This window comes from Anabrus simplex, chromosome 5, assembly GCF_040414725.1.
Source record: "Anabrus simplex isolate iqAnaSimp1 chromosome 5, ASM4041472v1, whole genome shotgun sequence".
NCBI lineage: Eukaryota > Metazoa > Arthropoda > Insecta > Orthoptera > Tettigoniidae > Anabrus > Anabrus simplex.
The window spans coordinates 262,903,012-262,919,633 of NC_090269.1; the positions used below are offsets into that span (position 1 = coordinate 262,903,012).

The 16,622-nt window shown below is 38.1% G+C and overlaps 2 protein-coding genes across 2 annotated transcripts in view; one reads left to right on the forward strand and one right to left on the reverse strand.

Annotated features, from left to right (window-relative positions):
- Positions 1–11,864: 11,864 nt before the first annotated feature.
- LOC136874824 (uncharacterized) lies at positions 11,865–14,053 on the reverse strand. The gene has a single exon (XM_067148503.2). The coding sequence runs from the start codon at positions 13,777–13,779 to the stop codon at positions 12,667–12,669; it is 1,113 nt and encodes a 370-aa protein (XP_067004604.1). The 5' UTR covers positions 13,780–14,053; the 3' UTR covers positions 11,865–12,666.
- Positions 14,054–14,195: 142 nt separating this feature from the next.
- Afg3l2 (AFG3 like matrix AAA peptidase subunit 2) overlaps positions 14,196–16,622 on the forward strand; it is a 268,652-nt gene continuing 266,225 nt past the window's right edge. Inside the window, exon 1 of the mRNA XM_067147372.2 lies at positions 14,196–14,367. Within this exon, the coding sequence (XP_067003473.2) occupies positions 14,281–14,367 (87 nt within the window). The 5' untranslated portion in view covers positions 14,196–14,280. The remainder of the gene's footprint in view (positions 14,368–16,622) is intronic.

Consider the following 16,622-nt stretch of genomic DNA (forward strand, 5'->3'; position numbering starts at 1 on the left):
GTACTGTGTGTGTGTGTACTTCTGTGGACTGAGGATAGCTGTTGAGTCAGCGACCGGAGCAGCTATTGTGAGTGTAATTAGAACAATGTTAATGCTGAGAGAGTACTGTCCTGCTGTTGAACACTGTTATCTGTTTATTTGTTCATCGTGTTTGACTGTGTGAATTACTGGACTCTCTTTGGAGTCAAACCAAGGAACAGTCATTGTGTGTTGTCTGGTAAGTAATCCTGTGTTCAAACCTGTCTGTACGCAGTTGCTGTGTGGGGTGATTGAACTAAGAGAGAGAAGTTAAAGTGAGGCAAGGCTATGAATAGGATTATAACGCTCTCAGGTAATCTCAACGAGCTAAGACTCCCTGCTGTGTGAAAGAATGGAGACTTGTAAATAGACACCAATTAGTAAGCATGGCCATTCATGGTTGAAGAGAACTGTGTGTGTAATGTATGTGTATGTGCATTTATTGTGTCTTCTTGAAATAAATTAAGAGTGATTAAACAGATGCTCTTTTATCCGTAACAGTATGATGATAAACAGAGTAAAATATCAAGTTGCGAGTTTCACAAATACGAGAAGTCCTCTCAGTTTTAATTGCTGCATTGATGAGGTGGAAATTCCTCAAGCGGATCACAAAGTACCTAGGTGTTAATATAAGGGAAGATCTTCATTGGGGTAATCACATAAACAAAATTTTAAATAAAGGTTATAAATCTCTTCACATGGTTATGGGTTGTAGAAAGGATGTATAGGGGAAGGCATTTGTCTCTAGTAAGACCACAATTAGATGGTTCCATTGTATGGGGCCCCAGCCCTTGGGAGTATGGGCTGGTGACCTCAGGACCCTTAGCTGCGTCCTGGCATTACTTCCACTTACATCTATCCAATCCTTGGTCAACTCCTGTTCTTTTCTGACCCTGATGGTATTAGAGCATTCGAGGTCTAGGGAGTCTTCCATTTTCACGTCCTTCGTTGCCCTTGTCTTTTTTTTAATGATACCTTCATTCTTTGCAGTGTGGGACATCTTCCATTTCCTCTCTGATTAATGTTAAGTAGAGAGTGGTTGCCAAGATGTACTTCTTCTTAAAACAACAATCACCAACACCACCATAATTTTCAGCGTATGGGACTGTCACCAGGATTACTCGATTCAAGAACAGGATAAAAAACAAAGAAAGGCAGCTTAATTTGTTCTGGGTGAGTAGTGTTACAAACATCTTGCAATATTTGGGCTGGGAAGACTTGGGAGAAAGGAGACGAGTTGCTTGACTAAGCGGTATGTTAAAAGAAATAAGTTTCATAATGATAGATCCGTATTGAACTGTGATTACAATAGAGTAAAATAATATATTATTATTATTATTATTATTGTAAGCGGTATGTTCCCACCTATTAGTGGAGAGATGGCACGGAATAACATTAGTAGAGGAACAAGTTTGAGTGTTGATTTTAAAAGTAGGAATGATCATATGAAGATAAAGTGGAATTCAAGACGATAAATTGGGGCAAGTATTTGTTTATAGGAAGAGGAGTTAGGGATTAGAATAATTTACGAAGGGAGTTGTTGATAAATTTCCAAGTTCTCTGAAATTATTTAATTAAAAACTAGGTAAACAACCGTTAGGGAATTTGCCACTGGGGCGGTTGCCTGAAATACAGATCAGTGGTGATAGATGATTTGATGAAGAGAGTGAGAACCTTACTTCCAACACCGCCTGTCTCACCCTGAACCGTTTTGTTTTCACATCCGCTAAGATATTCTTTCCTCTTTAGTTTCTGGTTTGTCAGCATTTACTTTTTTTATTCATACCTGTAACCACAAGATGCTTCTGGGTACAAATGAGATGGTGGCGATTATTGTTTTAAGAGGAAGTACAAGTAGATACCATCTTCTATACAACACTAATCAGAGGGAAAATGGTAGGGATCCGACACATCAAAAAATGAAGGTCTCAGCTAAAGAAAGGCATGGGCTACAAAGGGTGTGAAAATGAAAGACTCCCTAGGCCTCGCAACCTAATACTATCAGGATCGGAAAAGAACAAGAGTTGACCAAGGAAGGTCGGATAGGATAGATGAAAGCGAGTGGCCTGGCACAAGTAAGTGGAAACAATGCGAGGACTCAGCTCAGGGCCCCGTGGGTGTTATTCTACCACCACTACACACAGGGGGATACAAATGAGGAGTGTTGGTTCAAATCGAACGTATCCAAGATCAGGTTTGGTATAACTTTTAAGGAATTGCATCTTTCTGGTGCTCAAATATGTCAGCCTCGTATTGGAAGATTTGCTGGCACGTAAAAGGACTCCTGCAGGACTAAATTATGACACCTCGGTGTTTCCGAAAACCGTAAAGGTAGTTAATGGGACGTAAAGCCAATAACATTATTGTTTCATCTTTCTGGTCTGGTTTACTCATGGCATAATACCAATATAAATGGTCCATTATTGAACAATATAAATTTTCCAGCTAACTCGTTCCTGGTTGGCAGCATTTCGCCTAACACACGGGGGCAAAATGCTGGCAACCAGGAATGAGTTAGCTGGAAAATTTATAATGTCCAATAGCGGACCATTTATATTGGTATTATAAATTAACTCATTTGGGACAAATATTTCAGATTTCAGGAATCATATTGCTCATGGCAGTTGATAATACTACTGTAATGCATGTGGACGAAATATTGATTTATTTTTTGGAAGTGGAAATGGCACCTCCTGAACAGACTCTCCTAAAATGAGGTCTTAGGTGTATGCGACGGAAATAAAATTATCTTAACTGCATGACTAGTATGGAAGGAGAGTGGTTTATGTGTCAGATTTAATAAGAACATCATTGGTTTTACATCCCACCAACTACTTTTGACAGTTTTCAGAATTGCCAAGGTACCAGAATTTTGTCCCGCACGAGTTATTTTGTGTTATTTACTGAAACGAGGCTGACGTATCTGAGTACCTTCAAATACCACTGAACTGAACCAGGATTGAAGCTGCCAAGGTGGAGTAGGAAAACAAGCACTTCAACCATCTGAGCCTCTCAGCCCAGATGTTGAAGATTTGTTCTGGGGGTTGTAGTATAACTTTTTCTATTTTCAGCAATAAATTAGAGCTTCTATTATGGACACTATTTTACTACATGGCTGGTTCTTAGCCTCCAAGGTTAATATTGTAATTGTGCTCTGTATAGGCTATTATTTTAATGCAAAGGTTGGAACTTTAATAGTGGCAACACTGTTATAGACACACCAGCAACAGAACCTAATGATGTCGCTGATAGCACAGATTAGTTACATACCTACCTTTCCTCAGAGCACATGGACTCTCCCTTCCCACATGAACGCATGTAAACTGGCAAGAGGAAGAGAGCCTCTGTTAGCTGGTGGTTTAAAGTGGTATTGTCACAATGTTTTTGAAACAGGAACAACTCTCACTCTCCCAGCCAACATAGTCCCCGCCTCACTGTCAGCTCTTCCATCATGCCAGCAACATGCTCAGTTAGGCACAGCAGACCCTCCACAACAAGACGTGGACAAACCGACTTAAGCCGGCGAGGATGTAAGTTCCTTTTTCTATCAATTTTTATCCTATTTTTTTATTACCCACCTCACACTTTTTTGGTTCTCAGCTTTCGTGTTTCTTACAGGTATATCCTTTCAATACCTTAACTTTTTACAACCTGGCTTGAGCATGATTTCACACAACACCCCACACAGCACAAGTCAAGATTCTCCAACCTCATAATATAGTAATTTATAATGTCTAAATCAACATGATCCATGTTGGTGGCGCATTTTACAATCAACGAAAGACTTTTAGACAACAAGGACTTGATATTTTAGCTTTTACATTATTTAAGCTATAGCTGATGATGTCCACGACATAAGGACAAAACATGTACTGATTGATTTTAATTAAATTGATGTTTGTATGTAAGGTGGGACTTCTGTGAACTCTCTTATAAGTGATGGTGTTATCCTCCACAGCAGAAGTCAATGGGCAGTATTACTGTTCATTTTTGGAAACACAACTTGCGACCAGCTTTGAGAAAGAAGTGGCGACACTGTCTGCAGAACCCGCCCATCGTTTTACATGACAACACATGGTCGCATACAGCGCAAGCTGTGGTTGATTTGTTCGATAAATGGGGCTGGGAAATGCTGTACCATCCAGCATATTGCCTTTGTGACTTCGACTTGACTCCCAAGATGAAAGAACCACTTTGTGGCATTCGTTCCAGAAATTTGTCAGACAGTAGACTGCTCCATTCATACTATCTACACAAGTTGCTAAAGGTATCCTACAACTTCAACATAGCTGGCAATGGGTTGTACACAATGCTGGTGACCACTTTGAAGGATAATAAAACTTGGTGATGTGTATCTCTTGTAATTAAATAATAATGATGCTATTTGCTTTACATCCCACTAACCACTTTTACGGTCTTTGGAGACGCCGAGGTGCCGGAATTTAGTCTTGCAGGAGTTCTTTTACGTGCCAGTAAATCTACCGACACGAGGCTGTCGTATTTGAGCACCTTCAAATAACACCTGACTGAGCCAGGATCAAACATGCCAAGTTGGGGCTAGAAGGCCAGCGCCTTAACCGTCTGAGCCACTCAGCCCGGCTATAATTAAATAGTTGCCACTGTTAAAGTTCCAACCCTCATATTTGTAATGAGGTTTCATTGTGTTGTAGTTTGATAAGCCTTCTGATTGCAAGTTATGTTGAGTGTAGTTTTGTTAAAAATAAAAATAAATTATTTGGTGAAACTTTACATCGATTCCCTTACTTAATAACATGTTTTGAAGAGGTATGTACTTTCGTTAGAATATGAAAATTTATTCTGTAACAAATAAATACTTCCCCCATGACATAGTCCTTAGATGTAGAGATGGTGTCTCATAATTAAAATAGAGCCTTCAACCATGACAAGACAATATTTCTTGTCATTAATTGAGGAAGATTGAACCTTTCATGGAATTTCTTCGTCGTCTTGGGAACATTGTTCCTCTTGTTCCAATCAGCAGGGCTATTACAGTAATATTCCAATGACTGCATTTTTCTTGGTTCGTATATTTTCTTCTTTTCCTTATCCACCTTGCTTGGCATTGGTCTTATTCAAAGTGAACAGTAGGATCAATATCCTTTGATTCTGTGTATACCTTCACTGTGACAAGTCTTGGACTGCTTCATTCACAACACAGTCATTTTCTCATTATCCCTGAGCGATGATGAACCATATTGCATGGCATCAAGTTAGGCACAAGGTTTCACCATGGGAGCAATATCCTAGGACATGAAAAAAGGGATTTAAATCTCGTTGTGGCAATGTCGACAATGGTTGTAAGGCTTTTTATTAGTTTTGGGAAACCTAAGTTTTTGATCAAGGGTTAGCTATTGTTATCCCTCACTTCAGGATGGTTTGGTGTTAGAGTTACTTCAAGACTACTTTTTTTTTTTTTGCTATTTGCTTTACGCCGTGCAGACACAGATAGGTCTTATGGCGACGATGGGATGGGATGGGCCTAGTAATGGGAAGGAAGCGACTGTGGCCTTAATTAAGGTACAGTCCCAGCATTTGCCTGGTGTGAAAATGGGAAACCACAGAAAACCATCTTCAGGGCTGCCGATAGTGGGGTTCGAACCCACTATCTCCCGATTACTGGATACTGGCCGCACTTAAGCGACTGCAGCTATTGAGCTTGGTGGACTACTTTTCTATCCCAAAATTCTTATACGTTTGACGACAGAAATTGTCCTGTTAATCATCTTGTTACCACTTACTGGTATTTCTCCTGAATGTACTGTAAATGATGTAACCTATGATAAATATAATTAACTTTTCTTCATTTTAATACTAGCTGAAGTACCCATGCTTTGCAACAGGACATAAATAAATTACAATGTGAAAGTGTCAGTTAAAATAATATTGAAGAGTAAAATAAAAGGCTGATTGGATTAAAAATAATTGTAATATGTATGTGATTGCCTGTGAGTTCACCATGTAATGAATTTGAATTAAATGGCTATTTAGTCTTGGCACGGGGAGGGCGGCAAACATAGAGGCCAAATATGTACATATTTACAAAGTGATATTTACATTTTCTTAACCTAGAGTCTGTGACGACTTTACAAAACGTTTTCGTACACAATATTTACAGCCTTGTTTTCCGGCATGTATATATTGAAATTCTCGCTCCTCAATACTCGTGAACAAGCCACGTAAAGCTGTCCGTGGGAAAAACACTGATGTTGTAAATGGAAGCCGGCGACTTGAAGAGTTTGGCCTTGTGCTTTGTTGATGGTCATTGCAAAGGCCAGCTTAAGTGGAAAATGCAGTCGTTTAAAGGTGAACGGTAAGTATGTTGGGATGATAGGAATCCTCGGGATGAACTGTATCTCCTTTTGCACATCCTGTGAGAATGACGGTTTCTATGACGTTTCGTTTCACACTTTTCACTATGAGTGTGGTACCATTGCAGAGTCGTGGAGCTTCCAAATTTCTCAGCAACATTATAGGTACTCCCACTTTCAACTGAAGTTTGTGGAGAGGGACACCTGGAAGCTCTAAGGTGTTTAGAAATTCTACTCGATACTGAACTTCTTCATCTTCTTCTTCCAAAACAATATAGACAGATACTCAGTTGCTTTGCCAGGAATAGCCGTTAATATTTCACTGTTTATGGTATTTACAGTGTCATTCTTAGGAGCAAGTATAGCTGTTTAGGGTAGCGTGTGAAAGGAACAATGCTTAATGTGGATAAACGCAGCACAGGATAGCTTACTCCATACAGGCTGATAGTAGCCAGCTCACTGAACACCTGCCCAACCCAACGGCAAGTGCACGGCCGGCAGGTACGCGTGGAGGGGATAGGCGAAGTGCAGAGCGGAGGCTGTGTTTTATAGCACAAATTTAGGTTTTACTTGCTAAACGTTGGAGATACATGAAAAGTGATAACGACCTTTCTTATAGGAAATTAAATTTTAAACCTCGTATATGACAACAGTTTGCTATTTCTTAGCATTCTCTTTTTATTTTAAATGGAATTATGAATGTTTGAAACCAAAGGGTGTAGTGGAGTCACTAAAATGGTCGCCATCTTTAAATAACGCAAAATATTGAAATCAAAAGTAGCCTCTATGTTAACCATGTAAATAAGCTATATTCATGCAAAATTTCATGTAAATCGGACCAGTGGTTCTTGCGTGATTAACACACACACACACACACACACACCATTTCATTTTTATATATTAGTACATATTCTTTCACTGTAAGGGATTCAATTACATGTGAAAACTGAACATCTGAAAAATATAAATTCAATTTGATTCCTCCATAATGGTCCAAAATGGCTAAATATTAATATTGAAAATGTTTATACCCTAAATTTTTAATCAGAGATCCTGATATGTAACTTGTATAGAGTATTATTGCTTCTTTTAAGAAAATTTAAAATTGGGAATATATTTTTCAAAAGTAATTTACTCTTTGCTTTGGTGTTCAGAGAATAACTTATGCTTGTTCAGTTTTGGTTAGTGAAAGTTATGGGTTGCTCAAGCTGAGAAGACTGAAAATGTACTGTAAATATTTTGTAATTTCTTAATATTGTTTTTCCAGCAAAATTAAATTGGTAAAAATGTGATCTCTTATTTAACACTATGAGCGCCGTGTGCTATTATGATTTTCCTACCGCTGGGCTCCAAGGCCGGTTTCCGTTTTTTGCAAGCTTTTGTTTGACCACTCGCGGTTCAGCTCTTATTGTAGATAGAAACTTGAAATTTTCATTATTATTTTACTAATATGATTGCCTATACGAATAAAGCGTTACTCACTTCATTTATGACCATTAGTAAATATTTAGCAGCCAAAACCCAAACATATTAATTAAAAATAAAACAAAACAGAAATTTAGCAATAAAATTTAGGTAGAACAAAAATTCTTTTATACATCACAAACATATTTATTGAATGGTACAACCTATATGAGGCTTTACCGAAAATTTCATTAATTTTGTACCTAAAATAAATTCTGTAGTAAAAAAAAAAAAGTTAGTTACATATCCAAATGAGCCAAAAATACAAGTCTAATAACACTCGTTTGGTTTATATGTTAATACTAATGAAATACGGTACAAACTTCTTTTACATAAAACTTACGTAACATACTACAAATAATAATAATAAAAAAATTCAGTAGAAGTATATTTTCCAAGACCTCTCAAACACACTTACGTTTTGTCAAGGACAGTGGATATATAATCATTTTCACAGCAATAAATGAACAAGTAAAAGATCGAGAGCAACTAGACACAGAGCAGACAAGGTACACAGCTTGATTGCTAGTGTTGTTGCCGCACCAATAAATATGCCTGTTGATTGGACTGATATACTGAAACAATGGCCTTGAAAATAAAAGAGGCTGTTTATTGCAAAAATAGTAAGTCTTTAACTAACTATATTGGGAAATTCTGAAAGGAAATGACTTACTTTTAATAATAAAAAATAAATACTGAACGTCCTTTTGAAAGGACGTTGACATTTTTCACATGGAAATCAAACGCATTTTCAATAGGACGTTGGCACTTAGAGGGTTAATTGCAATCAGCACTCGATTATCTTATATTGATATTAGGTAGCTCCCTCTGTCGATCAGTGGTAGTGTGTCAGCTTCCAGATTCGAGGATTGTGGGTTGAAACCCAACAGAGGTAGTTCGATTTTTGAAGAGTGGAAAATATCCATCTGATCTCTGCATATACATTTGGTGTTTACCCAACAAAATTAACTGAAACTCAGCGAGAGAATGCCCAAGATAAATTGATATGAAGGCAGCCTAGACAATGTCAAATCAAAATGCCTGCACAAGGCAGCTGAGGCTACATAATCATTAAAAACTTGCAGTTACATCCCAAAACAGAGACACAGAGGAGAAGAGTACAGGAGGAAAATTCTTACATCCTACTTTTAATTTGCAGTAAATGGTACACAGATATGCTAAATATTTATAGGTGGTGATTATTGTTTTAAGAGGAAGTACAACTGGGCAACCATCCTCTATATAACACTAATCAGAGAGAAAAAAATGGAATAGTTCCCACACTTCGAAAAATGAAGTTATCGGCCAAAGGAAGACGAGGGCCACGATGGGCGTGAAAATGAAAGACTCCCTATGCCTTGATACCTAATACTGTTGGGGTTGGGAATGAACCCAAGAGTTGACTAAGGGAAGTTGGATAGGACAGATGATAGTGAGGAGCCTGGCACAAGTAAGAAGAAGCAACACCAGGACTCAGCTAAGGGCAACATGGTCACCAACCAACGCTCCCAAGTTCAGAGCCCCTTTTAGTCACCTCTTACAACAGGTAGGGGATACCAAAGGTGTTATTCTATCACTCCCACTCACAGGGAGATAAATATCTATAGCCTTGACTGAGCGAGTGGTTGTGCAGTTTGGGTCATGTAACTGTCAGCTTGCATTTGGGAGAGATTTCGAATCCCACTGTTGGCATCCCTGAAGACAGTTTTATGTGGTTTCCCATTTTCACACCAGGCAATTGCTGCGATGTAGTACCTTAATTAAAGCCACGGACTCTTCCTTCCTACTCCTAGCCCTTTCGTATACCATTGTCACCATAAGACCTATCTATCAGAGCGATGTAAAGCAAATTATTAAAAAAAATATACATCTACAGCCTTGATGGACACTGGCCAACCAAGCATCTGCTGCTCAGTAGATTATAAGGTGACACATGGTTAAGTTGACGAATCCTCCTGGGTTTTATTTTCGGCTTTCTGGACAAGGCCGCTATCTCACAATTGCACAGCTTCTCAGTCGTTCTCATGTAGGCTGAGCAGACCTCGAACCAGCCCTTAGATCCAGGGACAACATCCCTAACCTGGCCAGAAACTTAACTCACTCCCCACCCCCGCCAAGTAAAAGGCAGGCTTGCAACCAATAGACTAAAGGGCTAGCCTATATGATAAAATAAGGGGATCTTAAATGGTTTGTACTTAGCAAAAAACAGAATCCTTAAAATAGGATTTCTAACAGTCTCTAAATTTTGATGTATTTTTAAACAAAAACACCAATCTACTCTTGAATCCTACACTTCTAAGTTTATTTTTGCAAGAGTTAACAGCCAGTGACTGGAAAAGTACAAGGAAAAAGTAATTGGGTGGAATTACAGTTCCCTGAGAAATAATTAACACATTCACTCCCAGCTCCCTCCACAGGTATTCACTCATGCAACCCAGCAATTTTTAGCTGCCACCCTAACTCGCCAGAAAACATGTAACACATAGATTTAACTTAGTATTACTCTTATATTATAAACCCTAAAAATATGAACACACCTTCGCAAGATGATCTAGTATGACTTTTCACTTGCCATGACTATTCGATTGATTGATGTTTGTTGTTTAAAGGGGCCTAACATCAAGGTCATCGGCCCCTAATGGTATGAAATAATATGACAACTTAAAAGTCCAAAATCCTCCACTGACCAGAATTCAAAACGTGAGGACGAAGAATGAATGGATGGACGGATATGAATTTAAAACGATCAGTGGATTGGACCCACAGTGCCTCACGTGCACAGAAGCTAGCACAAAACAACAGTATTACTGACCAAGGGACTACTTCTATAGCACGATTCTGAATCGATTATGCTTATAGTCTAAACGGGCCCAAAATCCAGGTCATCAGCCCCTCATAATTGTATTTATCGCTACGAAAGTAGAACCATGCTATGTGTAAGGTTGCGGTACTAATCAAAAGTAGCAGAGACTCACGGTATTCCACACAGTATGGTACTATTCACAGGTAGTGTAATGCGCACATGTAAGACGGACCTATGGTGTTTCGCACATTGCGGCGCTATTTGCAGGCAACGCAAACCTATGCGTTCCTCACGTAGGTGGACTAACCACAGGGACTCTTACTATCTCATGGAATTTCTCACATAGTGGGAACTGAGCAAAGGTAAGGCAGAACCATGGTGTTGCTTATAAAGGGGTATGAATCACATGTACTGTACAACCCACATCCTGATTCACACACTGTCGCTACTAATCATAAACCTATTGCATACCTAACATAGTGGTACTACGCGCAAGTAAATGCAACCCACGGTGTTCCCTGCGTGATGGTACTAATTACAAGTAGTTTCATGGTTCTAATTGGATCAGCCCTTGGTTGCCCCTTTTAGTCACCTCTTACGACAGGCAGGGGATACAGTGGGTGAATTATTTGTTTCTTTGTCTGCCTCCTCCACCCACGGAGGGGGGGTGACTATTCGTTTCATCACTTAATGTTACTGGAATTCCAACTGTGCACTTCAGCAGAGACTTCAGGACTTGCATATGTTTATTTAGATCACACATCCCACAATGCACAAAATTACCCCAGTGTGTAGTAAAATGTTCATGTGCTCACTATCTACTGGCAAACTGATATACTGTTTCATCTAACGTATATTTGAATATAAAAAGTTTGTGCGAATTCAAATTCCACTAAGATTGGATATGGTATTTTACACATGTGAAACCTAATCTGACCAGGGTCACTTTACAGAACACAAGTCTTTAGGAAATCACTAGTATTTGTGTTTTTGCATGAGGCTGGAAAGATACCAAAGTTTGCAAGGAATTGTTTATCCCGGAGTTTTAATTTTACAAACATCCCCCAGCAGTAATGGACATTGTAGTATATGTGTGAAGTCTTTGGAAGAACTGGAGAGGGAAGAAAGTATCTTGTTCAGCACTGGTGAAACTACTGGTTTTGCTGTAGTAGGCCTAGAACTGAAAAAGTTATCTTCATTATCACTTAATGTTTTCACATGTCTTCTTCCAAGCAATGTATATCGATTAACAGAATTTAACAATTACAATTTTATTTCCAGAAGTAAATTATGAGTCACAATTACAAAAATAGTTATTTGTTACAAGTAATTCGATTATTTTTACTCAATTACTTTCAAACTCTGTTAATTGCCAAGATATCATTTTCATAATTCTGAAAATTCCAGATCATAAATAATAATTTTTTCTAAAACTCCCTGAAGTAAAATTTTTAAAGCTCATATTTGGAGAACTGCTGATTCAGTTGGATATGACACATACAGATGAAGCACAAGGGAATGTAACACTACTTGTGCGATTCATCAACATCAATAATAAGATAGAATTTTATAGCCTATAACATAAATGGTAATTTCAGACAAATTAGGTACCATACATACAATAAAATAAATTTTCCATGTACAGATAACAAACTTATAAAAATGCTACATTTTTTCCCTTGTAATTTCAATAATTAACAAATTTGATGGAGAAAAGTTACATCAAAATGTACATTTAATGTTCATTTTACACAAATAGGCCTACAAAGTGTTACATTTCTCTTCAAAACTGATCGTTATTTACAGGTTTAAGGCATAGGCCAAAAAATGAAAACTTCAATAAAAGTTTTCAAGACTTATTTACATTTCTTTAAAAACTGTCTTTTGTGTAATGAAAGCATACGCTATATTTATCTGAAGCAGGAAACTTGAGAGATATAAGGATGCAACAGACAGGATTACACAACATACGGGCATATAGTCATTCAGACATGACGCATAAAGTTGATTTGTTTCTCCGTTGAAACACAATTCCATAAACTGTAATATTACCTATAAAAACACAGACATTGTAGATCTCATTGGCGCTCGACAAATTGGACATTCACAAGGTCCTCTTTGTATAATGATGCAGCATGGTTTACACAAACATACGTGACGGCAAGGAAAAATAACAACACACTTTTCTGCATCTTGGCACACTATACACAGATTACTTTCTTGGTCGTTTGACAACTGTTTATGAAATTGTTTCTTAAGTCTATAAGGGTGTTCACTTGAACGACTACTTGAAACTGGCCGACGTCTCAGATTAGTATTATCACCAAATGAGTCTTCAGAACTTGTGGAATTGTTCATATTTTGATGTCTGCGATGGCGAGAAAATAATTCTGTTATTAACCATAACACACCTCGCCTCATCTGCATAGGAATTCGTCTTATATGCTGTCGAGCATAACTAATGCAGTATATCCCATAATGAGTTATATGGCTGGAATATTTATACAATCCCACACCGAGAAGAACTCCAGCACACAACCCAAGCAGAGCTTCTAAAGGGAAGTCCAAGAATGTTAAAACAATATTAACAACTATTTGGAAAAGTCCTTCAAGTATTGTAAATGTGAGAGAATACAGCTCTTCATAGCTCCTTCCAGCCAAGTATATGAGCAGAGTAAAGGAATACAAAATACTGAGCGGCACAAGCCATATTATGTACCAAATGCTAGATCCAATGAGAATAAGAGCGTGCTTTACTAATTCAGGAATACTACCGATAAAATATATTATTTTCATAAGAACAGAAAATAAAGCACCGAAATATAATTCAAATGACTGATATAACAAAGTAACGAAGCCCTTAAAACCATTCCAGCAGTTCTGCAAACAAAATAAAGATTGGCTTAGCAGGTATCCTACACTACTTATAATGGCAATAATCTTGTTAAATAAATCAACGATGAATATACAATAATCTTCATAAAGTACATTCAAAATTAAGACCAATGTCTCACATGCGCTGCAAACGCCGATAATACAGGTGTACGTTAGACTCACTATGAGGTAACCAATTGAGTGGCTTGCTCGAAAGACGAAGTATAGAAGTTGTGTTAGTAAACCTGCTGTTGCTGATACACAATTAAACAATCCTTGAATATCCAACATATTTCGATCACTCACTGGATTACATGTACATGCTTGAAGAAGTTTAAATGCGAACAACTGAAAAACGTTACTGTTGTTAGTTGTATTCAGGAGCACCAAATTTTACTACAAACGTATTGTGGTTTTGTATCCTCTTTGGTGTTCAATCTCACGTATCCTGCACTGCTTATAATGGCAATAATATTGTTAAATAAATCAACGATAAATATACAATAATCTTCATAAAGTACATTGAAAATTATGACCAATGTCTCACGTGCACTGCCAACGCTGATAGGCGATAATACAGGTGTACGCAAAGAGAGGGTGTACGTTAGGCTCAAGGTATCCTCTTTGGATCCTCTTCTCTATTTGTAATTCACTTTCTTGCTGTTGGCGATGCTGTACACCGAAGACAAGAGAGTGATTGCTGTGCGGCGTACAGTGAGAGGTTGAGCCAAGCAAAGAGTTTCGGTCTATGTATGATAAAAAAATTATATTTTGTTGTGAAAAATCGCTAAAATGGCTCACAGACTTCTTACAACAGCCAGAAAAATCGAAAGACTCCTCTGCAACAGCAGAAATCGAGAGAAGATCGATACCACTCTGGTAATTCCATACTGTTATAGGTAATTTTACAGTTAGCTCAGGTTATGTAAGTCTATGCAGGAAAGCTGTTTGTATTTTACGGTTGTAGTTTTGTGAGATAATAGTGTTATTCAATATAGAGCAAAATGTTGCTTGTAGAAAGTCTCAGTACATTACAAATTATATAACAAGAGTTCTCTGTAATTTAAATATTGTTTGTACAGTTGTAGTACGTCATACAGATACTTAATTGCCTCATGCCCCTCTGTGGAATTTATATTTTGGAGGCGATTCCAATCTAGTTGAAGTATTTCTTTAAAGGGCTGTACAGGCCTGTCTCGGGTAATTGCCATGACAACATCAGAAGTAATTTAATTGTGTACTTCAGTATTTGTGTGCCTATATTAAATTTATACTTTTCTTTTATGAAAGAATGGCGAAGTGTCAGTTATGTTATCAAGATTATTATGCGTGTTTTGATTATCGAATATAAGGTGTAGGGGAATAAGAACATCATGCTTAGCATTTTGTTATTGTGTGGATAAGTTATGCCGCATAGGTGTGGTATCACTTAAAGCAACCTGTCCCCCTCTTTCTATTTCTTTTACAAGAATCTTTTAAACTGCATATATCCACGGGCATAACCTACCCAATGCAGTAATAGGATCCAAGTAACTGTACCACTATTTGGTACTGCAAATATTGGTGATGCATACAAGTTTGACTCTGTTCTCACGTCTGAAGGAGAAGAACCAGATCAGAAATATCTTTGATGGTTAACAAAATAAGAAAAGCACGTGGCACTTCAGTATGCAGTTCAGATGTTGAAATCATGGAAAAATGATGGGGAATCTGCCACCTGCGCGATTTCCCTAAATGCAGATCACTGGTGATTGATTGATTGATAATGATTTACAATACCTGAAGTAGCAGATAAGAGAGATCCTTCCTTGATGCTTGCCAGGGATTCTCCCTCCCCAAGAAGTATTTTTATGTATATAGAAGAATTAAAACCGAGGCAGCCTCAAATTAGAGATAGCCACCGTTTTTTATCCTATTGGTCAACTGCTAACTGTGATCAGCTGTGATCATGGCAATGTTCATGTTGTCTCAGTTAGAGCTTGGATGATGTGTGGCCACAGCATTACCACATTCTGGGAAATCTTACTTTATAATTGTTCTCATATTTTAGGTGTAACATAACCATACTTTATCTCACTTCCTAACTTTTATCACATTTTAGGTGTACTGCAGAGGATGCTATAGGCCTCCAGACTCCCATTGCTTGTTTCCAGTCCAATGGTCTTGTCACTAGCTGGGCCTAACTAATCCAGCCCATTGGTATTGTCACTAGCAGACCTAACTTATCCAGACCAATATTTTGTAATGCTGATATTGACAAGCCTGTGAGCTTTTTGGAATGGCTGCCATGTTGGTTCTCTAAACTATACCTCAAGAACTGGGTATCAAAGTTTTAAGTAACTGAAAACCATTAATTTTGTGGCAGTCATGTTTGGGCAGAACTTCAGCATGTTCACACCAACTAGCACTCAGGACTGTGCTGCACTAGACATGGACATTGTTGCTCATTCCTTCTTAGCTGCTATGTCACTTGATTGGGCAGTGCTACCACCTTTGGTTTCTCACTCTGCATAAAGGGTTAGAAAACCTTTTAGCTTTAGTATAAAGGGTTAGACTTTGTTTAGGTGCCTTTTTGTTAATTTATTACCACTGCTTTATTTTGAACATGTGGGGTTAGAAAACTTGCCAGATTATCTTCACTATGTATGGTTGCATTTGGGAGATTGTGCGTTCGAACCCCTTTGTTGGCAGCCTTGAAGTTGGTTTTACGCGGTTTCCCATTTTCACACCATGCAAATTCTGGGGCTGTAGGCTACATTAATTAAGCCCACGGGCACTTTCCACTCATAGCCCTTTCCTATCCCATCATTATTGTAAGACCTATCTGTTTAAAGATATTAACATTAACAAAGTTGGGCTAAACATGTCGTGTTGGTGCAACGTAAAGCCAACTGTAGAAAACAAAGTATGTATGCCGAGCGAAGGGATACATAAGGGTTTAGAAAACATGGTTTAGGTGCTTTTTGCTCTGTTTGGTTTACATTGCACTGAATCAGACAGATCTTCTGGCGGCAGTGGGATAGGACAGGGCTAGGATATGAAAGGGAGCGAGCGTGTTCTTAAGTAACAAACAGCCCTACCATTTGTCTGGTATGAAAATGGGAAACCACAGAAAACTTCAGAGCTGCCGACAG

Excerpts from the sequence above, each read along its gene's own strand:
- LOC136874824 (XM_067148503.2), bottom strand. The coding sequence starts at position 13,779 with ATGTTGGATATTCAAGGATTGTTTAATTGTGTATCAGCAACAGCAGGT.